Consider the following 23,684-nt stretch of genomic DNA (forward strand, 5'->3'; position numbering starts at 1 on the left):
GTATATTATTATTAGTCTGTGGTACTGCCATAAATTCTTCTGAAAATTCTGGTAAATAAATTTTTCATTTTTAATTTTTACAAAATTTTCCCAAATTTCGACAATCGCAAGGGAATCAAAACCAACAGTCTTGAATTTTGAATTTGATATTTTTTTTTTGGTTTTATGGCATACAAATGCTTTATAAATATAAATTTATAAAGAATAGAAAAAATTCGATCACGAGGTGCACTCGAACTCGAACCCGCATCCTTTTACGCCAATCTGGGGTGGATGCCTGGTGCTGATGCCTTTAGACACTTAAAACTGAAAGGATAGAATAAATTCGATCGCTCTGGCGGGTCACGAGTGGCTGAATTGGTCAGGCATCCGCCCCGGATTGGCGTGAAATTCTTTATAAATTTATATCTTGAAAAGCAATGTAGGTACACACAGCACTGATAAAGGAAAAATTTCTAAATAATACATTTTAGAGTTACAACATAATAAAAAGCACATTACATGTTTATGAGCCGGTGCGCGAGCCGACTTACACATGGTCGGTTAATTTGGTAAAGATCGAGTAATTTAGATATAGAAAAAGCTATAGAGAAAAAAAAGACATGAACACAAGTGTTTTCCAGTTGATATTATGAAAAAGAAGTGTAGTTGTGCAAATACGTTTGAAAGTTCACATGTGATTGACTTTCGATAATCGGTTGGTGAAATTATTGGTGTAGGAATAATTAAATAATAAAAATAAGTTTTTGATAAAGACTGGAAATTACGAGAGTCGGAGAGCGCCATTATAATTTATAAGCGCAGGCGCCGGTCTACCGCATCATCATCAATTCTTAACGAAATATAGTTACATATTTATACTAGAAAAGCTTGGAATGGCTTTAATTCTCAATATAGATTTGTAACCTACACATACAAAAATGCTCCCGGTGAAAAAAATTTTAAAATCAGTCCAGTTTTTTTTGATTAGCGTGTTCAATCAAACAATCATTCAACTATATCCTACAAATGAACAGAATATTTCAGCGTATCATAAGATTGTATATGTGAACTTTGCAGTACACGAACAAAAAGTTTCGTTCTACATTAATTCAATAAAGTTAGTTTTTAGAAAGGTAACTAAGTATTTGACTATTTGGCCAATCGACACTTATCTGTGATCAAAAATAAGCGCCTCCACACGTTCTGTTGGAAATGCTTTTTTGAATTACATCTGCATAGGTATAAAAATAAAGTTTAAAATATATAACCTGACTTCTAAAAGCACGCTCTAAAAAGTACGAAACAGGAAAATAGTCTCCGCTAATAGAGATTTGTTTACAGGATAGACCAAGACGTGCGTATATTCACTTTGATTTTATTTGATTATTATAATGAATCTGCTTTTGCTACGGCTTCTATCGCGATCGCCACCTCATTTCAGATGAACATCCATACTAAATCACGTCTAAATCATAACTCTTCCTTTTGCTTCGCCATAGTCGGGTAAAAATAGGTTTACATTAATTAATAACAATTATCAAATACTTTTAATCGATGTCATTGTGGTATTTATTGTGGAGTGGTGTATTTGTAATGGTTGTTAGCAATTGTAGTTGCCACACTAGTCGGAAACCAGTCGACCGATTTTTATATTTATGAATGAGGATGTTTATATAAAATGAAAATATGTATGTATGTTATAGTGGTGTTATCTTTTCTTTATACTTCTATTGATAAGAAACTAACTGCAGAACGTTTTTTTTTTGGTCAGCTAGTAACTACTACTGTAAAAAAATTGTATGGTCATCACAGAAACTTTATTCACCCTTCGTTGATATATCAATAGGCTAGATTTATGTAGACGAGGCTTGCATAGGTACCTAATCATTTTATCTTTGAATATGTTGTCCTTGAATGTTTGCCTTGGTAGACACGGGATCGGAATTTTGTTTCACTTCGAGATTTTTTAAATAAAAACGCAATAGATAGGTAAATTGAATTCTTTATTTATTTAAAAATAACACAGTACTCAAAATATTCTTATAGACAACTTCATACAATAATATTTATAAATAATCAGCTGGAAATGCGTAAAACCAAAGAAGCCGAGGTAATGAAATGTTTAAGAGAGAAAATATTAACTTCATAGAGGAAGTAGGAAAACCGTAATTTAGACTTATACTAATAATTATTAACATCGTAATACATTTTACGACCTCAACTTCTACTCGTAATGTCGAAAATTAAAGCATCGAAAATATATTTCGTAGCAAGATATCATGCAAATATATATAACAATGCGTTATAGTAGAAGATCCGAACATAGGTCGACCTTCACCGGCGTGATAATAGAAAGAGACCAATTTTATAATAAATGTAGTCGATTAAAAAATCTATTAAAAATATATCTTTGCTGAAAAAATCCTGGATAGGATATTTTTAGTTAATTATTAAAAAAATCTTTTTATTTTTTTAATTATGCAGTGTTGAGACAATAAACAATTTTGTTATTAAACAGCGCTCATGCTGATAAGTATATATTTTTTTTCTATCATCCCATCAAGTGAAAGTAACTGGTACGGACATGCCTGTTTATACTTTATACCTGCCAACCTAGCAGTTTGTCCAGGTAAATATTAGAAGTTATTATAATATTTTTTTTATTATCTTGATAAGTACTGCCACGTACTGCTATTATTTAATAATTTTTTTTTTTTAATTAATTAAAATGTCCTGTCCAGGATTTTTCCAGCAAACCCATTTTTAATACATTTTTTAATCTACATTTATTATAAAATTGGTCTCATTTAATTATCACGCCGGTGAAGGTCGACCTATATTCGGATCTTAGACCATTATAAAACCTTAAAATTACCGATGGGAGTATTATTATTAAAACATAATCACACAGTACAGTAACCAGTCATAAAAATAATTTTATTAAAAGATTATAACGTCAGTAAAATAGTCAATAATTACCGAAATTAAAAATAAATCTGACTGAATAATACAATTAAATCCTATATCACATGATTTCAGTCGTGCAAATTGATTTAACATAAGTTATTTGTATTATCTAATCAACGAGTTCATATTAAGTAGCGATTTCGCAGCTTTCGATTCTGTCGCTTCTTTCTTCTTTGAAGGATCCAGCATGAAGCACTTCCACAATCTGGAAAATAGTTATATTATTAGCCCCTGCATCATCTTAACATATATAAATCTCGTGTTACAATGTTTGTCCTCAATGGACTCCTAAACCACTTAACCGATTATAATAAAATTCGCATACCATGTGCAGTTCGATCCAACTTGAGAGATAGGATAGTTTAAACACGTAGGTACCACGGGCGAAGCCGGGGCGGACCGCTAGTTAAAACATATACGCATGGTGTTATAAAAGAGTTCTAGGATGTAATTTAATCATGAAAATTAAAATATTTTTTTATGCGCGGATGCATTCACCCTATTTGTCAATGAACGAGTACAGAACTATAAAGGAGAATTTTCATCCCCTGTGTCTATGTTTAAAAGTGCACATGAATATTGTACGTGTGTGTATGCACCTCGGCTCGAACGTGTGTGCGTCCCGTGTGAGTATGAGTTTGTGCGCTGATAAAGTATGTATGTGTGCGTTGCGATGGTTCCACGTTGCGACTGCCTGTTGGTATGTATGTGCCAGGTATGTATGTGCAGCTCGGGCCGCGTGCACGTGTGTGTATGCACAGCTCGGGCCGCGTGCACGTGTGTGTATGCACAGCTCGGGCCGCGTGCGCGTGTGTGTATGCACAGCTCGGGCCGCGTGCGCGTGTGTGTATGCACAGCTCGGGCCGCGTGCGCGTGTGTGTATGCACAGCTCGGGCCGCGTGCGCGTGTGTGTATGCACAGCTCGGGCCGCGTGCGCGTGTGTGTATGCACAGCTCGGGCCGCGTGCGCGTGTGTGTATGCACAGCTCGGGCCGCGTGCGCGTGTGTGTATGCACAGCTCGGGCCGCGTGCGCGTGTGTGTATGCACAGCTCGGGCCGCGTGCGCGTGTGTGTATGCACAGCTCGGGCCGCGTGCGCGTGTGTGTATGCACAGCTCGGCCGCGTGCGCGTGTGTGTATGCACAGCTCGGGCCGCGTGCGCGTGTGTGTATGCACAGCTCGGGCCGCGTGCGCGTGTGTGTATGCACAGCTCGGGCCGCGTGCGCGTGTGTGTATGCACAGCTCGGGCCGCGTGCGCGTGTGTGTATGCACAGCTCGGCCGCGTGCGCGTGTGCACGCACCGCAGCGTCTCGTCGGCGCCGGCGGAGAGCACGGTGGTGCCGTCGGGCGACAGCGCCAGGTGCAGCACGCGCGCCACGTGCCCGTCCAGCTCGGCCACGCGCGCGAGGGTCGGGTAGCGCCACAGCACGAGCTGGTTGTGCGCGTAGCCGTGCCCCGTCACCAGCTCCTTGTAGTGCGTGCTCCACACCACTGAGCACACCTAAACATACATCAATCAATTACACTTTGCTGTAACATTATGCTAGGCGTCCATTAGAGACGGATCGGGGCGGGTCGCTAATGGACGATGTTTCATACAAAACATAGGCCAACGTATTTTTGCGTTGCGATATGCGGCCCGGCCCGATCCGCCTAGTGGACGCCTAGCATTACAGCCCCTTCGGTCGCTTGGTATTAATGTTAGCTGCTCATAAAAAGGTTATAGTGACCTAAATTGCAGTGTAAAGTTGTGTAGTGACCTGTATTTTTCAAATAGCAATAGGTTAAACAAGGGGCCGTTGTTATTAAAACAAGCCGAATTAATGTATACCTGCGACTTAGTATCGACTGTAGCGAGATTCGTTCCAGTCTTAACATTCCAGATACGCAATGTACGGTCGGCCGTTCCACCGCCGGACGCAAGTAGACCGTTGTTCCACGGACACCAAGCCAGACCTTTGACTGCTGCTTGGTGTTGGCTGTAATTAAATGTTTACTATTAGTTTCAAATAAATGGGAAATTGAGAAATATCATCATCATCATCATCATCAGCCCATATAGGTTCCCACTGCTGGGACACGGGCCTCCTATGAGGGTACAGGCCATAATCCACCACGCTGGCCAAGTGCGTGTTGGCGGATGACACATGTCGTCGAACTTTTTAATTCTTCGACATGTCAGTTTTCTCACGATGTTTTCCTTCACCGTTCGAGCAGTGGTGATGTTACAACATGCGCAGATAAATTGAAAAATCAATTTATTTCCTGCGCGCTCGCCTGGTCTCAAACCCCGGACTTATCGATTCGAAGTCCGAGGTCTCACCACCACTGCTTTGAGAAATATATTGTTAGAGAATTGATTAACAAGATTAACAGTCACTACTAAAGAGCCAACATACCGAGTGAGATAATTCAAAATTAGGTTTTCCTATTATCTATTGCTATCGCGCTTTGCCTCAAGCCTTCCCCATAAAGCGCGACAGGGACAAATGCAGCTCGGGCCGAAAATACTTAGGAAAATTACGCAAATTCGTCGTTCTACAGTCCCCTGTTTCCTCCTCCAATACTGGACCGATTTAATTACTTTTGTCATAATTTAGTAGAAAAAAGTATAGGCTATGTTCCTACGTTTTGCTTTTTTTATATAATGTTCAAAAATTAGTTTTATGGAAGACGGAACATAACAGAAAATCTGTCCAATATATATTATATTTTTTTTAATAATTGAGATATGACAAAAAGGAAAACGTAGGAACATGGCTAAATTTACCATAGATTAATAGTCAAAAATATAATGCTCTAGTGGCACAATCCAGGGAGGAAACGTTTGTATGGAAAAACGGCTCTTTTGTTTGCTCTTAGTTTTAATAAAACATAATTACGACTAACATTATGAGATGATAAGTTACTATTGAAAATATTTCGAATGATATAGAAAAAATTGTAAATGAATCAATGAATAATTTAGGACCATTAGAGAGATTTTTTTTTGTGTAAGTTAAAAACATCGTAAATATGAATCATACTAACTACCAAATAAAAAAAAGTATTATTATAAACTCTATGAAATAGTCTATAGAAAACGGAATATTTAACGAGAACTTACTTGAACGAGTACAAATACTGCGGTTGGGAGTAGTGCTGTCCTTGTTCAATAGGCCAGATGTTCAAGAGATTGTCATTGCCACCTGACGCCAAATATTTTCCATCGGGAGACCATTTTAGACCACACACCTGAAACATGAATAAAATATAACGTACTATAAACAACTAGTAACTAACTAGATCATTAAAAATTGTCAAAAAGAAAAATATATTAATTATTACTTTTAGACTTTATTAAAACAAGAGTTAGGACTAATACGTTGTGAATTACTTGTAATCATGTGCTATTGAAAATATTGACTTGACTTGACAGATGTCAACAGCTGAGTGAATATCAGCTCCTTAGTTTTAAATTCAAAAATCATATTAAATTCAATAATTACTTGTAAAAACAGTATAAATTAGTAATAGTAAACTATATTATCAACGTACAAGTGTTATTTAATGTGAAATACGTATAATTACGTGACTGAAGCTGCGTTTTGTATAACGTGGATGTCAACGGCAACGGAAATTCAAATTCGAATTTCTTCTTGGATAAACCAGGGGAGTACTAGTTTTAATATATCTTATTTAAAGATACACACAACATTCACATTCATTAAACTAATAACACTGCTCATATTTTATGAGTAACGTCACAATAAATACATGAGCGCATAGTTATCGTCTCACTTTGCTTGACAAGTTGGAAGCAATTTAGAGGACAAAAACTAATAGCTCCAGACAAAATATACTTCAGTTCTAATACAAAACCTTATCTTATCCATTCACTATCTACTCTTTTCTAATAATTAAACCATATTAAGCCTATCTAACACAAGCAAAATTGTTTTAATTGTATCATATTATTATATACACTTTTTAACATCTATTTCACCTGTTTCAGCAACTAAAATTACAACATGCTGACCCGCAAGGCAGTGGCCAAAGATATGGAAAACAAACTAAAGGCCACACTACAGGATTTAAAGGCTTCTCAATCCCTGTGTGAACAACTCTTGCTGGAGAGAGAAGAACATGAGGTAGAAATCCAGCAAATAATAAACAAAAATACTAGTCTGAAGGCCGAGCTAGCTGAACTCCACACTCAATATATGGACAGCCAAAACAAATGCACAGCCCTTCAAGACCTTGTTGACAGCTTCCAACAGTGTTCCAATGACCACGAGAAGGCTCTCAGTCGTATCGTTGAACTGGAATGCAGTTTAATGGAGGTTCAGGAGGATAACTCCAAGCGGCTATGCAATTCATCCAACAGTCTTTTTGGTGAACTGCTTGAATGTGGACAGTTAAGTGGCTTTGAAAACAATAGAAAAATCAAGTTGAATTCACACAACAAATTAAAAAAATTTCTCAAATTAAGTAGGTTTATTAAACGCACTAAATCAGTTATTAGAAATAGGTTTTCATTAAAAAATGTAGCACAATTGCAAAATAAAAATAAAAGCCTTTTGAAAGAGTTAGATAGATATCATAGGGACTTAGAACATTATAAAATGATATATGAAGTAGAAACTACTGAACTTCAGGAGAAAATAGACTCATTAAATGATACATTACATGACCTCAAACAAGAATATTCTGCTGCCCAGTTACAAATTACTGAACACATAAAAGAGGCAGATTACTTAATAAAGTTAAGCAATGAAAATATGGATCGCTTCGAGTCCATGACCAATAACTATGTATGTAAGTGTTCTATAAGTGACAATGAGCAACCGTCGCCCCATAAGCCCATTGACTGCACTGACATACATAGTATTCAACCAATGGCAACAATTTCATCTAGTAAAACAAAACATCTTTCCACGCAGGAAATTATTGTGTTGTCAGATAATATAGGTCAGGGTTTTGGCGCTTTGCTTAACAACTTAGGGCATAAAGTAACCAATTTTTGCACTCCTAATAGTTCATTTACATATATCATGAATTCATTAGATAATTTTAGTTTTAATGAAAATAGTATTGTTGTTATATTATACGGAGATAGTTTTAATTTAAAAAAACATGACATTGATATAGGATTTCAAAAAATGTTGAAAATTAGTAGTGAAACAAAATGCAAATTTATGTTGTGTACATTACCATATTTGCCTGGTTTGACACAAAATCAAAATAGATTTATCTATAATATTAACTTAAAATTATATAACTTAACAAATCATCATAGTGATGCATTTATATATTTTGACATAAATTCTTGTACAAAATCTTTCTGTTTGACAAGGAATACAGTGTATCTGCCATCTAGATATAAGAGAGAACTTGCTATGTTAATAGCATATAAAATTATTAACCAGTCTGATACATGTTCAGTAGCAGACCATCGATCTACTATAATTTTATGTAGTAGTAATTATATACATCAACCTAGGTTAAGTGTTGATAGACAAACTAGCCCTAAGCTAGATTTAAACTAGTATGTAAGACAACAGCTAAGCAGCCTTTTTCCATTGTACATCAAAATATTCAAGGCTTGGCTAGCAAATTATTAGAAATAGAATTATTTTTAAATCATAATAGAATTAAAATATTTTGTGTAACAGAACATTGGCTTAAACAATGTCAGTTGTTAATAAATATTGATAATTATAAATTAAAAAGTATATACTTTAGGACAAATGCTATTCATGGAGGTTCTCTTATTTTTGTACACAATAGTTTAAAATGCAAGGAACGAACTGACATTGTTAGCCTTTCTGTAGAACGCACCATTGAACTGTCCTGTGTTGAGCTTGAGCGTTACATTATTGTTTGCGTATACAGACCTCCTTCCAGTGACTATAATTTGTTTGAGACAGTCATGGAAGAAATATTAAAGCGTTTAGGCAGGAGTAAAAAGAAGGTAATAGTATGTGGTGATTTTAATATTGATTTACTTTCACACACACAAACGGCAACACGAATAGTTAATTTGTTTCATTCATTTAATCTGTATAAACTTTTTGATGAACCCACACGAATAACACCTACTTCTGCAACTTGTATTGATAATATATACTGTGATTGCAAATGTTTAGAAAAATATATTCTCAACACGCTAACTTCGGATCACTGTGGCCAGAAAGTAGTTTTTGAATGGGATTGCATACCTACATTTAAAAGAATTAATGTTAGGCCTATAACTAGGAAAGGCATTCATACATTCAGAAATAATATTGATAATAAACTGCCTGACCTGAATGATCAATCCTTTCATAAAAATCCTTGTGAAATGTTTACAAATCTTTTTAAGTTCATTCATAGTGAATATGAAAAAATATTTAAAATTAAATCTTTAACTATTACCAAGGATTTACCATTCAGCCAATGGGCAACTCCTAGTATACACAGATGCAGGAACGTTCTTTACGAGTTATATGGTATGAAACAATATAACAAAGACTTGTCATTTCTTAGTTATGTTAGAAATTATTCAAAAACATTTAAAAAAGTTTGTCTCACTGCCAAGAGTTTGTATGTCAGAGATAAAATACGCAACTCTGACAATAAAGTTAAAACGGTTTGGACAATTATTAATGGTGAATTGGGCAAAAGCCAATCGAATGATAGTACCATAAAACTTGTCAATTCTGGTAGGGTCATTGACAAAAGTGCTGATGTTGCGCTTGCTTTTGAAGATTTCTTTAGTAATATCCCTGCTAGTATAACTAAGAATTTAAATTCGTCTTCAGCGCTTGCAGAGTCTTTATTGAGGGATCATGTTGCTGAGTGTAACAAATTATTTGAATTGCGACACGTGACTGCTGATGAAATTGTTAAAACTTTTAAAACATTAAATTTAAAAAAAACATGTGATCTCTGGGGTATGTCTGTAAATTTAGTAAATAATATCATAGAAAACATTGCCAATCAACTGGCGTTTATATTTAATCAGTGTTGCGACTGTGGTATATTCCCTGATTTACTAAAGTTTAGCAAAGTTATTCCTTTATTTAAAAGTGGTGACCAAGAAGACAGTAATAACTATAGGCCAATTTCCATATTACCAACTTTGAGCAAAGTCTTCGAGAAACTAATTTTAAACCAATTAAGTAGTCATTTTGCATCAAATGGTTTACTGCACGCCAAACAGTATGGTTTCACAAAGGGGCGCTCTACCACTGATGCCGGAGTAGCTCTTTTGTCACATATATACAAAGCATGGGAAAATTCAAAGAATGCTTTGGGGATATTCTGTGACCTTTCTAAGGCTTTTGACTGTGTAGAACATTCCACTCTATTACGGAAACTAAATTTTTATGGTATCAGAGGTTTAGCTCAGGATCTCATAGCTTCATATCTTCAGAACAGGGTACAAACCGTTGTCGTTAATGGAGAGAAATCTCGCGGTGCGCCGATTAACATAGGTGTTCCGCAGGGATCTATCTTAGGACCGTTTTTGTTCTTAGTGTATATTAATGACCTACCTTATTATTTGGAGGATATGTGTGAAATAGTACTGTTTGCAGATGACACCTCATTAATATTTAATGTGGATAGACATGACACAAATGTTGACGAAGTAAACTCTGCTCTTTTACGCATATCCAATTGGTTTAATACTAATAATTTACTATTAAATACAAAAAAAACAAATTGTGTAGAATTTATCCTCCCAAATGTAAAAAAGGTGAAAAGGAATATTATTTTAAACGGGGAGGTATTATACCCTGTGGAATCGACTGTTTTTCTTGGTTTGACATTAGATGAGAAGCTTCAATGGGGGGCCCATGTTACCACCACCGCTGCTAAGCTCAGCTCAGCTGCATATGCAGTTAGAAGAATAAGGCATCTCACCGATGAAGAAACGGCTAGATTGGTTTACTTTAGCTACTTTCATAGCATAATGTCCTATGGAATTCTGCTATGGGGCAGGGCTGCAGATATAGAAACTATATTTATATTACAGAAAAGAGCCATACGCTCTATATATAATTTGCGTGCTCGAGACTCACTAAGAGATCTCTTTAAGAATACTGGTATCCTTACTGTACCGTCGCAGTATATATTTAATAATATTTTATATGTACACAATAACGCTTACTTACACACAAAAGTCGGAGATAGACATTGTTATGACACAAGAAACAGAAATAAAATTGAAATGCCATTTTTCCGGCTAGCTAAAGTTAAAAATTCATTTATGGGTCAAGGTATACGCTTTTACAACAGAATTCCTCATAATATTAAAGAGTTTAGTAGTTCTAAATTTAAAACTTATATAAAAAATGTACTAGTTCAGAGAGCCTATTACAGTATTAAGGAATATATGGACGATAAAAACCCATGGAGGGTTGTCGCGTAAAAACCACAGGACAGTTCTTTGGCATATTATGTTAATATAATTATTATGATGTTACATATGTAATTTGTAAAATTGTAAAACTGATATGATTAAAAAGAGCAACTATGGAGTTTCTTGCCGATTCTTCTCCGTAGATACTGCTTTCCGAATCGGTGGTAAATGTTAAAAATATGTACCTAATGACGTTTCAAAAGTGCTTCTAGAAGAAGTCTAATTGAATAAATAAATGTTTGAGTTTGAGTTTGAGTTTAGAAAAAAAAAACTCTGCCTGAGAGACGCATCAGCAGAGTTTTGCTTGGGTCAAGTTTTGAATGAATTTATACTCTTATAACGTAAACATTTCAATGAAAGGGTTTGTTTATGATTTACTAGCTTTCCACCCGCGGCTTCGCCCGCGTTTTCAAAGAAAAACCCGTTCCCGTGGGATTTCCGGGATAAAACCTATCCTATGTGTTAATCCAAGTTACCCTCTATATGTGTGCTTAATTTCATTGTAATCGGTTCAGTAGTATTTGCGTGAAAGAGTAACAAACATCCATACATACAAACTTTCGCCTTTATAATAGTATTAGGATTAGGATATGAAAATAAATTCCACACACAAATATACTTACCTCAAAGGAGTGAGCTCGTATGGAAGCAACATCATGTTTCCGCTGCCTCACATCATGATGCACAATCTTACCATCCCGAGCCCCGCTAGAAACCACATACAAGTTCCACGCTAATGACGACACACGCCCTGTGTGTCCGTCCATTATCTGTGTAAAAAATAATAATATGTAGTTAAAAAAAACTAAAAAACACGCTTTTTATAGAAAACCGAACTAAAAAATAGAAAATTTTATCAAATTAGTGTATTGTCATCGGTCCTCAATAAATCTACAAAGTTTGAACGAAATCTGGCCGTTTAAAGTGGGTCAAAATCGCGCCCAAATAAGTCGGTTACAAACAAACAAACATACAGGTGAAGCTCATAAAAATTTTCTCCCTTTCTTTATATTCTTTTGCCAGGTAGCTTTGAAATAATACGCGATTTTTCTTCGATATTGATTTGTTTTCTTTTTTGCGACATGTTACAATTTTCACAGTTAACTCAACAATATGTTTTGGTGTGCCTTGTGAAAAGATAAGTAACAAACTGACTTAAGAGAAAGAGATATGACGAAGCGGGCCTTCAGGCTACTGCATGCATGTGCTTTGTTTCTAAGAATTACAAAAGACCCTAAACTTTGATTACTTTTACGATAATAGCCATTGACTATTATACCGTGCCAGATGTGGATACAGTTACCTATTCAAATTGTTTACAATACAGCAGAGCCGGTCGTTCTACAGATATAATACTCCGAAAATATTAACCAAATGTGGTCGCTAATTATATTGACCGACCCGCGAAGGCGCAAAAAAAACCGAAATTTACTTATTAATAATTTATTGTAAAAAAAATTACATGATAAATTATTCCTAACTTAAACTATGTCCCTCCCGTTCGATGTTGGAACAAAGAGTGCTCGTCGTCCACGGCGGAGCAACTACAGCGTCGCGGTGGCGATGATTGCCGCAACACTCTCAGGAATCGCAGGTGTGCGCGATGTCGCAATTGCTAACAGGTGCAAGTCCTTCTTGGGTGGCCCCATGCATCCTCTAATGGTTAAGGCGTGTATATACAGTACATAACACCTCCCTCCTGAAGTTCAGCGATTATTGGCGGGCAAGGCTCGTTAATATCGCTGAAATTTCACACTCCGCCGATTGATGTTCTATTTCTTCTTTTTGATTACCATGAACACTCGTAGTTTTTGGTTTTGATGTACGCACTCTCCGTACGACGTACCATGTCACTAGGGCAACTGCACTCGTTATTAATATAACATATATCGGTATGATGGAAGGCTGCATATAGAGAATCTCGTATCCGTTGTTAGTACTGATAGGCATTTCCATTGATATAGCTCTGTTACTAGCGTGTAATTTATCCAAATTTATCGAATTCAACTTCAGAACTTCTTCATCTGTATTATATTGGCTGGAATCTGGCAGGTTTGCAATTTTCATTATCTGTCCTTTGATATGGTCTTCTCTATTGACTATCTTGAAAGCCTCCGTTTGAAGAATGCAGTTTTTGGGTATTGTGGCTAAGTAGCTTCCTTTAATGACGTCATATTGATCTTGCGAGCATGATAGGTGAATTTTTGATGGCTTGGGGAAACTGATGACGTAGTGGGCGTCGTCTAATTTTTCTAGTGCGGGTGCTCCGAGCTCCACAGGCGTGAAGAGACAAGATGCGACGACTCGTTGCGTGGTAATAAGGTGATACACGCAGTCATTTTTGGATCGATGATGGTTCAGCTTGTCCTCACATAGATACCCTAGGCCAGACTTCGGGCATTCTGCCTCCATGTACATAAAATCCTCGTCGTGAATTGCCACAAAAGGATAGGGTGGAATTAGGACTTTACTATCTTTATTAGGAACTATGGATAATTTAAATAATTCAAAGGTAGCAGGAAGGACAACCGGGAACATAAAAACTATAACTATATTTCTATTACTATAATAATAGCCTAGTTTAACTAAATCAAAATATTCTCTATAATTAACTTGAGGGATTTGATCTTTGCCATAAAATTTGTTTAACTTATTTAACATTTCTTTTAGTGAATTTGAATTGAACATAAGATGATGCGTACTTTTCGCACGAATAAAACCTAATAAATTTTCTAATCTATGTAATTCCTCAGATATATCATCAATGTTATCTGATAAAATTGCTACGCGTTGAATTAAATCGATGTATATAGTAATGTTTAAATTATTTTCCTTTAAATCATTTATAGCTATTTCAATTTTTTCCTGATTTTTAATTAAGTTGTTTAAAATGTCAGATTGTTGGTTTATCCAATCTTTACTGAGGCTTATATGATTATTCATTTCTGTGACCAATCTATTTTCATTATTTTGTAATAATTTAATTGCGGTATCATATTTAATTGCATCCGTATAGTCTAGGTTACCAGAAATACTTTTTATTACTGAACCTAAACCATCTATGAGACCTCTCTTTTTGCGATTGGGTTCAAAAGTTTCTAACTGATTTGATAATTTAATAATCTTATAATGCAGGTGTTCGATATGTGAATTATAAAGCGAAAATAATCTATCGTGCAAATTAGGTGTTAATGAATTTAATTGATCCTTTACTATGGTTATACTATCGCGAATATCTTTTAAATTAATAATTTGCAAAAATGAATGATAATGAGTGACAATTCTTGCAGTTCCAATATTAAATGGTAGTATACCGGGTCCATCATCCAAGCTACTCAGGGTGGGATCCTCCGCTTGAATCAGGCACAGGATCAGAGGAAGGATTCTGTAACAATTTAGGTACCCTCTTAAGCCTAGATTTAGCAACAGCGCCATATTTCTTCTTAGTATAGATATGAATAGGTAAGTCAGCTAGTACGGTATCGTGCGTAAAACGCGGTGCGGTCTTTTGCCGTCTAGCCCTAGGATTTCTTACAAAAATTTGTTGATCTGGATAATACTGTATTTCGGGTTCGCGGTTCCTATTAATGTTTTCTGTAATTTGAGTACGGCGTTCCAAAGACGATTCATTAATAATTTTGTATACTTTGTGCATACTATCGCGATGTTCTTGCATATATTGCTGTAAGACATTTTCTGATAGATCTATATCTACAGGATCGCGGGGATCTAAATGACCGGTTATAATGTCAAGAGGCCTGCACTTCGTGAAACTGTGGATCGAACTATTATAGGCAAGAACAGCGTACGGCATTAAGTTAATGATTAATTCACCACGTCGTTCAAGTTTTAGTAAACGTATATGTTCTAATAAAGTTGAGTGAAGCCGTTCTACCATACCATTTTCGTTAGGTGCATGAGCTAATAACTTATGGTGATTTATTCTATGAAGTCTTACAAATTCACTGAATATTTGGTTCGTGAATTCAGGACCTCGATCCGTTACGACAGTCATAGGTAAGCCATGATGTGTACTAAACGTCAAAAGAGCCTGAACTACGCTTATCGCGGTTGCGTCTTTTAAACAATATGCTTGAGCATACTTAGAGAATGCATCTATTATAGTGAGATATTTCTGAGAATCAATACTAAGTAAATCGAGATGTACTATTTCAAAAGGCTTTGTAGGAGGAACTACGATTCGAAATTTTGGATTTACTGGAATTCTATCATATTTTCCTTGACCACATATGCTACACTCATTAATATATTTAGTTACAGCTTCCTTCATTTTAGGCCAAAAGTATTTCCTAGATAAAGATAAATGAGTTTCGTTAATTCCGCGATGGTTAGTTTTGCCTTCATGATAATTTCGTATTATTTCCTGTTGCTTAAAGTAATCTTTGACATTTTGCAATTCTAATTTTGTAAGAACTAAATCCATACATGAACTTTTAAAATTAGCCTGTATTATTGGAACTATAGCACACATAGCATCAGGGGGATGAACTAGAATTGCAGTTTTTATCTTAGGATCTACATATTTTTTAATAAGTGAAACTATTTCACTATCAATATTCGCTTTGTTAACATTAATATCTATCTTAGTATGATTTTCAAAAGGTTTTGAAATTATAGGCTTACTCGGTACTCTATCTATTAAAGTAATAACTATCTGTCTCTTAAATTTATTCAACGGGTGATCTGTTATAGGTACATCTAAAATTGGGTTCTCCGCGTCAGTATGAACTGTGACGGTGTCGGAACTTGCTGTAAGAGTACCTGATTTTGAATGTGCAGTAATCGTACTTGAATTTGAATTAACAGTAATTGTATCTGAACTTCTTCTTATTAATGAAGGTGTTGTTTCTGTTGGATTAACCGCTAAAGAATCTGTTTCCTCATTGTTAATTTGAATACGCGATAAAGCATCGGCGTTACAATTTTGCTTTCCCTGCTTATAAATTACAGTGTAATCGTATTCGCTAAGTTTGAGCCTCCAACGTGTGAGACGGGAATTAGGTTCCTTTAAATTCATGACCCATTGAAGGGGTCTATGATCAGTTATAATTTTAAACTTACGGCCAAAAAGGTAAGGGCGGAAATACTTCGTTGCCCAGACAATTGCTAATAGCTCCTTCTCAATCGTGCTATAATTAATTTCGCTACTATTAAGTGTACGTGAAGCGTACGCAATTGGTTTATCGGAACCAACGGGGCCTTGAGAGAGTACAGCACCGATAGCTAAATTCGACGCGTCAGTCGTAAGAATAAATTCTTTATTGAAATCAGGATACTGAAGAATTGGATCATTCATTAATAATGTTTTACACCTATTGAAACATTCTATATAATCTTTAGAAAATGTTATCTTTGAACCCTTTTTTAAGCATTGTGTCATTGGTTTCGTGATTTTAGCGAAATCTGGTATGAATTTCCTATAATAACCTAATAGACCTAGAAATCGTTTAATGTCGGTTGGAGTTTTCGGAAGAGGATACTTTTGGATGGCAGATATCTTATCTGGGTTAGGCTTTATCCCATCTTTGCTAATAATGTGACCTAGATACGCGGTTTCAAGTTTAAGAAATTCCGATTTATCCATCTGTATTTTAAAGTTGGATTCACGCAATCTCTGAAACACTTTCCCAAGATTAACGATATGCTCCTGTAAAGAAGTGCTAAACACTATTATTTCATCCAGGTAGACTACACAAATAGAATTTTGCAATTCTCTCAGTACATTATCCATAACTCTTTGAAAAGTAGACGGACTGTTCTTTAGACCCATGGGCATTCTTAAGAATTCAAAATGACCATGTTCTACACTAAAAGCAGTTTTTGGAATGTCAGCCGGGTTCATTTCCACTTGATAAAACCCACTTGCTAAATCTAGCGTTGTGAAGTATTGACAGTTACCCAATTTACGTAAGACATCTGTAATATTAGGAATCGGATATTTTTCATCCAAAGTTTTCTCATTTAACTTTCTAAAATCAACAACTAAACGCCATTTAACTTTACCGGATGCATCTGCCTTTTTAGGTACTACCCAAATAGGAGAGCTCCATGCTGAATCTGATGGTCTAATAATACCTTGTTCTAACATCTTACTTATCTGATTCTGTACTTCCTGCCTATGAATAATTGGATAGCGATAACTTTTCGTATAAACCGGTATTTCATCCTTAGTTCTAATAGAATGTTTAATTTTATTCGTAAATGTTAAGTTTTCTCCTTCTATATAAAATACATCCGCATACTGTGTACATAATGACTCTAAATTTAAACGTTCCTCATTATTTAAGTGATCAGTACGCAAGCGAGATAATACCTGTTTCACACGGTCGGACGAACGTTTGGTGCGCGTGCACTCGTTATTATAAACCTCGGCACATACCGGTCGATCCATTGAAAAAATTACATCATTACGGGTTGGATTAGAAATTTCCACGATAGCGCGATTGCTTTTCGCCTTCGTTAAACATTCAGAAATATGACAATTACATATAATTTGTTCCGGTATAATAGCGTCTCCATTCTCAACATCTACGGGTAATCTAACTAATTTACTACTTCCTGCGGGTATGACGTCCTCATAAAGATTAGCGTTCCGTGAGTCATATACTAATAACTGATTCGTAGCATTGCAAGTATTTAAAGTTTTAGTTTTATAATTAATGGATGCTTCCCATTTATCTAACAAATCTGAACCTATTAAGCCGTCGAAATAATTGTGAAATTTATAAACGAAAAATGTGATATCGTCAGGGTCATTAAATTCAGGAAAACTAGGTAATGTTATAGAATACTTATTACGTGTTACAGCATGAACATTACTTACTTCAAAGGGATCATAATTGAGAGTAACGTCCGGAAAATATCTCTGTACTGCATCGGGGCTAAGAAAAGATTGGTTAGCTCCAGTATCAATTAACAATTTAAGTGGAGGATTATGAATTTGAATATAAGGAAGTTGACGTTGCGTGTGTAGATTTAATTCTATTTTGGTTTTTCTAACTTTTGGTGGATTCGGGAAATCCTGATCGTGTTCTGAACGTACGTCACACGTTTCATCAGAATTTTCAGGTGCGTCTGTCTGTTCGTAATGTACATAAGGTTCATATTCCGTACAGTAATATTCATAATTATCATAGTCATCTTCATAAGGATATAAATCGGTACAGTAATAATCTTCGTCACCTATATATTCATTATGATTCATCTCCCTAGTCTTAAAATAATTACTCGGGGGTGGATTGCCAAATTTTGACCAATCATGAGCGCGTGCAAAAGGTGTCGGTGGTAAAGTCTTTGTCACGTAATGGCTAACACCACTCATAGGATGCGGTTTCGGTTGCGCGGGATGTTTAGGCTGTAATCTGAACGTATTGCTCTGCGGGTTATAGTTAGGGGGTGCAGCGCGGAAAATTTGCATAGTACGAGTTGGACGTGCTGGTCCGTATGGTTGAATAAAATTTGATGGCTTAAATTGCGGTCTAAACGAATGTATAGGCTGTAGTTTAGAAGAGATAGGTTCACTAAAATCATTATCATTATGTCTATAAAACGGTTCATGCGAGTATGACATTCTAAAAGGTACGTGGGGTTTCCTATCAAAAGTTTCATTACGTTGTTGAAGGTATAAAGTGCTTTGTTCTTCATTAACGTATTCTAATGCCTTTTCAATGGTTGCGGGGCGCATGCAACGTATGCGTGAGCCTAACGGATCTCGTAAACCACGTAGGAAAGCCTGTAGTGTTAATTTTTGATACAGGTCCCTTTTTGCCTCACGAGTAGTAACGACTGTTTCATGTAATGCTATATACGTCATTATGGTACTAAAAAGATGCTGACATTTTTCATAGAACTCTTGAGGAGAGCTACGACCTTGCGTTAATAAGGCTAAATCGTTATAAAGGGCGGTCTCATCTCTATGGTCAGAAAAGTTATTAACTAATACGCTTCTAATACCGTGCCAAGTAGTAGGTATACCATTTGCATTAATAACTCGGGCTGCGGGCCCAGTAACTTTATTTAAAATACCATTACATAACGCGGCAGTTTTTAAAGTATTTCCGGGGTCTTTATCTATAAATTCCTCAGCTAATTGGTCACTTAAATGTATAAATCTTGTTAAAACGTTAACATTACCATCAAATTCTGGCAAAAGCCTAAGTGCATTAAAAATTTTATCCAAATCTGACATTTTAAATATCTGTATTACCTATATAAAATATATTAAATTTAATTAAATTTATTTACTTCGTTAAACTAATATAAAAATTAATAATCTTTACCTAATATATTTGAATTATAAAATGAATTAATTAGTAAAATTCGAAAATTAATCAATTCGTAATTAATTGATATTTAAATTTATTAATCTTTTATCAACCTAATATCTATATATTTGAATTTTACAAATTGATTTTGTGAAATTCTACAATTAATTCTCGATGAATTAATATATTTCAAGCCTACGCACTACAGTTCCTCGGTTCCCGTGAATGGGTAATCTAGGAAAACTTACAATCTAGGAGTGGCAAGACACTAAGAGAATTAGTGTACTTACAGGATTTTCATTTCGGCCTTTCCTGCAGTATCAATGTTTGGATACCCTTCGCGTTGCGGCGGCCAACGGTGTAGGTTCTGGATCCCCGTCGTCGTCCCTCCGATGGAATAGCGATACTCGATGCTTGTAGTTTCGCGTTCCGAGAGACGGCTCTCAAGGATTATCCACAAGACTGCGCCAATTATATTGACCGACCCGCGAAGGCGCAAAAAAAACCGAAATTTACTTATTAATAATTTATTGTAAAAAAAATTACATGATAAATTATTCCTAACTTAAACTATGTCCCTCCCGTTCGATGTTGGAACAAAGAGTGCTCGTCGTCCACGGCGGAGCAACTACAGCGTCGCGGTGGCGATGATTGCCGCAACACTCTCAGGAATCGCAGGTGTGCGCGATGTCGCAATTGCTAACAGGTGCAAGTCCTTCTTGGGTGGCCCCATGCATCCTCTAATGGTTAAGGCGTGTATATACAGTACATAACACGCTTAATGCGGTATGTCGTAGTAAACAATGTCGTAAAAACCAATGTTTTCGATAAGGCAATGTTTCATATAACATTCAGCCAGGACCTTTGATTTTGGTCAATTTAACCGGTATGTTGTTCTTAACGATGTCGCCATAAACGGTTTTGACTGTATTGAAGTTGAACAGTAAAACATATTTTCTGCTCTATCTGTCTGTCTTTGCAAATCGAAACTGACAACATAGAAAAAAATTATTGGAAAACTACAAAAAAAAATACCACTCATGATTATGAACCAGTATTCTGCCTGCGGCTTCACCCCTCTTATATACTTAATAATTTGTATATTTACAATCACACTATACATTGGTGAACAGAATAAAATTGGTGGAGTCATTTTTTTTCTTTATCGCGAACAGACAGATTGACGCGACGGAGAAGTTTATTTTCGAATAAGTAGTGAATTATATCACTACAATAAACAAATTTCAGCTGAATTAAAAGTTTTTCTTTTAATTCTATAGAAATTATACGAAACAAAAATATATACATAATTTTCATAAAATTTACACTTACCCTCAACTTCTTCATTTTCTCACAATCCCACAGCTCAACAGTGGAAGACGAAGTGCCGACAGCCAAATGTGATCCACCGCCTTGTACCCATGCTACCGATGATACAGTATTCGAGCCTTCCAATGTTAACAATTCTTCAATTTGTCCTGTACCAGCATTCCATAGATATACCGCATTGTTTAGAGCCACAGCTAAGATATTTGATGCGCTCCAGTCAACCAGGTTTAAATCTGTAAAAATATGACAGATTTTTAAGTTATTGCATAGCTTCCTTGAACGCGGGGAACAAATCCAGAAATTGCGTAACGAAAAACCTCACGCTCCCCACGGGGACGGGCGCGGAGGTGTGGCTTAAAGGCATAGCATGCAATAGCTTTACCGCGGCAGTCCCCGAGTGACTCACGTTTTTTTTTGTGCTATTTACTACAGTTTGCATGATAGCAAACAAAATTAATGAATTCAATTCCTAATATACTTTTCAGAGCAAATTCATAAGGATATAATGTATTATACAGGACTGTAAAATAATTGCATTTTTTTAATAAATAAAATCAAAACATTTTTATTGATTCATTTTTCGCAATACATAATTGAAAATATAAAATAATCCAGTAATAATGGTAACTCTTTACAAAAAACAAACAAATAATAGAAAATGTTCTAATTTAAGACTTACAATAATCATCGATAATATCAGGGGCATCAAGTATCCTGTCTGGGAGTTGAGGAATATATCTTGTTGTATTTTTTACCGATGATGGAACCTTTGCCTGTAAATGAAAATGAAAATGATTAAATTATTCATTTAGAATCTCTTAAATAAATATTAAAAAACTATATATTATAATATACTGTATTGTTTTCAAGCTCTAATGAATATTATTGAAGTGAAAACTTCTTTAGCGGCGTTGAGTATAAAATCTTAAACTCGCGTCAGGACACGAGGCCTGATCGAAAAAGCGTAAGATGGATGGTTTTTTTTTTAGCCCTTATATTCCATGCGTAAGACGGATACCATTCCAAAATATCAAACATGCTGAACGTTAATAATCAAGTTTTCACTTCTGCCGGCACTCCTGGAGTGCAACCCGTCTTTTTTACTTTAAATAAAGCAACAGTAGATATATTACATACTTCACCACACAAATTAAGATAAGATATAATACTTGAAATATATATTTACTAAAAATGTTACCTGTGAGTAGACAACTCGTAGTCTGTTTTGGTAGCCTTCAGGGGCGGCGGGGGCTTTGCATGTGTACTGCAGCAGTCTGCCGGGCTCTGTGTCATTTAGTGCTCGGCCAATGTTCTCCACAGTTGTAGATTGAGCATTTTCATTATTTTTCTCTTCATCGCGATTAAGCTAATAAATTTAGAAAATGAGTACTCAGTATTTGTAACGTTAAATTTTAATTAAATAGAACCATACAATTTTACTGAATAATGAAAACTTCTTCTTACCATATAGTGGCATAGATCATAGTTGGAATTACTTCTGGATGGTATAAATCTATCTGCTTTGTTGGGTGTTTTTGATGCTTTATTAGGTGTAGGTGTGGTGGATCGGCCTAAAAACGAAATTATATTTACAATCCGTGTAACAAATTAGAAATGGTCAATAAGTATAGAACAGTACTTTACCTGGTGACTTGTTTTTTCTATTTTCACTCCTTGTTGGCGTTTTATTGCTTGAAAGGACACTATTATTGCAGCTTTGATTAGCAGAAATGGATAATTTCTGCATCGATTGGTTGCATGAACTTAAGTTCACGTTCGTATTGTTCTTGAACGAAGCACTCAGTGCGGGGTTGATGTTTTCATTTCCCGATTTCTTTGCCCATCGTTGGACTGGTCCACGAGTAATCGGGCCGTCAATTGTTGCTAAACTATTTATTTCATTGAGATAATTAAACTGAGCCATTGTAGATTATTTTTGTTTAGTTGTATTGCTAATTGTTACACGTAAACTATGAACGCACAAGTTTACAATCGTCACAACAAATATAAAAGCATGTAAAATGCCTTTATTGAATTCTAACTACTATAACATTAGAATTTTGTTCTGAAAAACACACACACAGTATTTTCTTATAAATTAAATGATTCAATCGCTGCACAAACTTTTTAACAAGCGCTATTTCATTTGTGCATCTCCCATGAGCTTGACGATTTTTGAAAACCGTTGGAATTTCAAATTCAAACCGTGCTGATACCATTGCTAGCATAAATAATTTCGTTCATTTTACAATGTTATTTTTGTGATAGCAATACGTTCGTAATAAAAATGTTCTTAAATTTTCTTTAGGCTTTAGGCTAGGTATTCTACCGACATAATTTTGTACATATATATGTTGTATAATGGAGATTGAAAATTTGACGAATCACGAATTCCCTAATCTGCCATTCACAGAAAAGTAAAAACCACACTGCCATGCCATCCGTCTCGGAGCAATTAAAAGCATTAATAGACGTCCGAACTTGGTTCGCCAGGACCACCGCACTCGTGCGGTGCGATCGACACGCCACACCACCGGACCGCACCAATCGGTCCAGTGCTTTCCGTTCTACTGGACAGCGAGGACGTCGCACTATATGTTTTTAGGCCCGAAAAAGTGACATTCTTGTTTTGGAAATATCTAAGAAGCTTCTCTTTTTAAATGCAGGAGTAGAACACCCAGAGTTTTATTTCAAAAACACGATTAAAAAAAGAAACATTTAAAATATTGGAATTTTC

General features: G+C 35.7%; 3 protein-coding genes across 3 annotated transcripts; 1 reads left to right on the forward strand and 2 right to left on the reverse strand.

Moving 5' to 3' along the window:
* Positions 1-2,820: 2,820 nt before the first annotated feature.
* fzy (cell division cycle 20 protein fzy) lies at positions 2,821-23,297 on the reverse strand. The gene is made up of 10 exons (XM_089703026.1): positions 22,592-23,297; positions 22,412-22,518; positions 22,146-22,313; positions 21,627-21,720; positions 20,951-21,180; positions 11,957-12,103; positions 6,054-6,181; positions 4,779-4,926; positions 4,249-4,448; positions 2,821-3,154 (listed from the first exon to the last, which is right to left on the reverse strand). The coding sequence occupies exons 1-10, from the start codon at positions 22,869-22,871 to the stop codon at positions 3,055-3,057; spliced, it is 1,602 nt and encodes a 533-aa protein (XP_089559152.1). The 5' UTR covers positions 22,872-23,297; the 3' UTR covers positions 2,821-3,054.
* LOC149482969 (uncharacterized) lies at positions 6,660-11,582 on the forward strand. The gene has a single exon (XM_089703027.1). It carries the CDS (start codon positions 6,958-6,960, stop codon positions 8,473-8,475), a length of 1,518 nt encoding a protein of 505 aa, XP_089559153.1. The 5' UTR covers positions 6,660-6,957; the 3' UTR covers positions 8,476-11,582.
* On the reverse strand, positions 12,722-20,386 carry LOC149482970 (uncharacterized). The gene is made up of 2 exons (XM_089703025.1): positions 19,909-20,386; positions 12,722-14,718 (listed from the first exon to the last, which is right to left on the reverse strand). The coding sequence occupies exons 1-2, from the start codon at positions 19,917-19,919 to the stop codon at positions 13,047-13,049; spliced, it is 1,683 nt and encodes a 560-aa protein (XP_089559151.1). The 5' UTR covers positions 19,920-20,386; the 3' UTR covers positions 12,722-13,046.
* Positions 23,298-23,684: the final 387 nt, after the last annotated feature.

The sequence above is a fragment of the Colias philodice genome, chromosome 14, assembly GCF_061535455.1.
Source record: "Colias philodice isolate Cphi_HAF_F1 chromosome 14, ilColPhil1 Martin Lab GWU primary, whole genome shotgun sequence".
NCBI classification, from domain to species: domain Eukaryota; kingdom Metazoa; phylum Arthropoda; class Insecta; order Lepidoptera; family Pieridae; genus Colias; species Colias philodice.

Excerpts from the sequence above, each read along its gene's own strand:
- LOC149482969 (XM_089703027.1), top strand. The coding sequence starts at position 6,958 with ATGCTGACCCGCAAGGCAGTGGCCAAAGATATGGAAAACAAACTAAAG.
- fzy (XM_089703026.1), bottom strand. The coding sequence starts at position 22,871 with ATGGCTCAGTTTAATTATCTCAATGAAATAAATAGTTTAGCAACAATT. Across the intron at positions 21,181-21,626 it reads TGATATTATCGATGATTATT|ATTTAAACCTGGTTGACTGG; the intron begins GTAAGTCTTAAA and ends ATATTTTTACAG. Across the intron at positions 3,155-4,248 it reads GGCGCCGACGAGACGCTGCG|ATTGTGGAAGTGCTTCATGC; the intron begins GTGCGTGCACAC and ends ACTATTTTCCAG.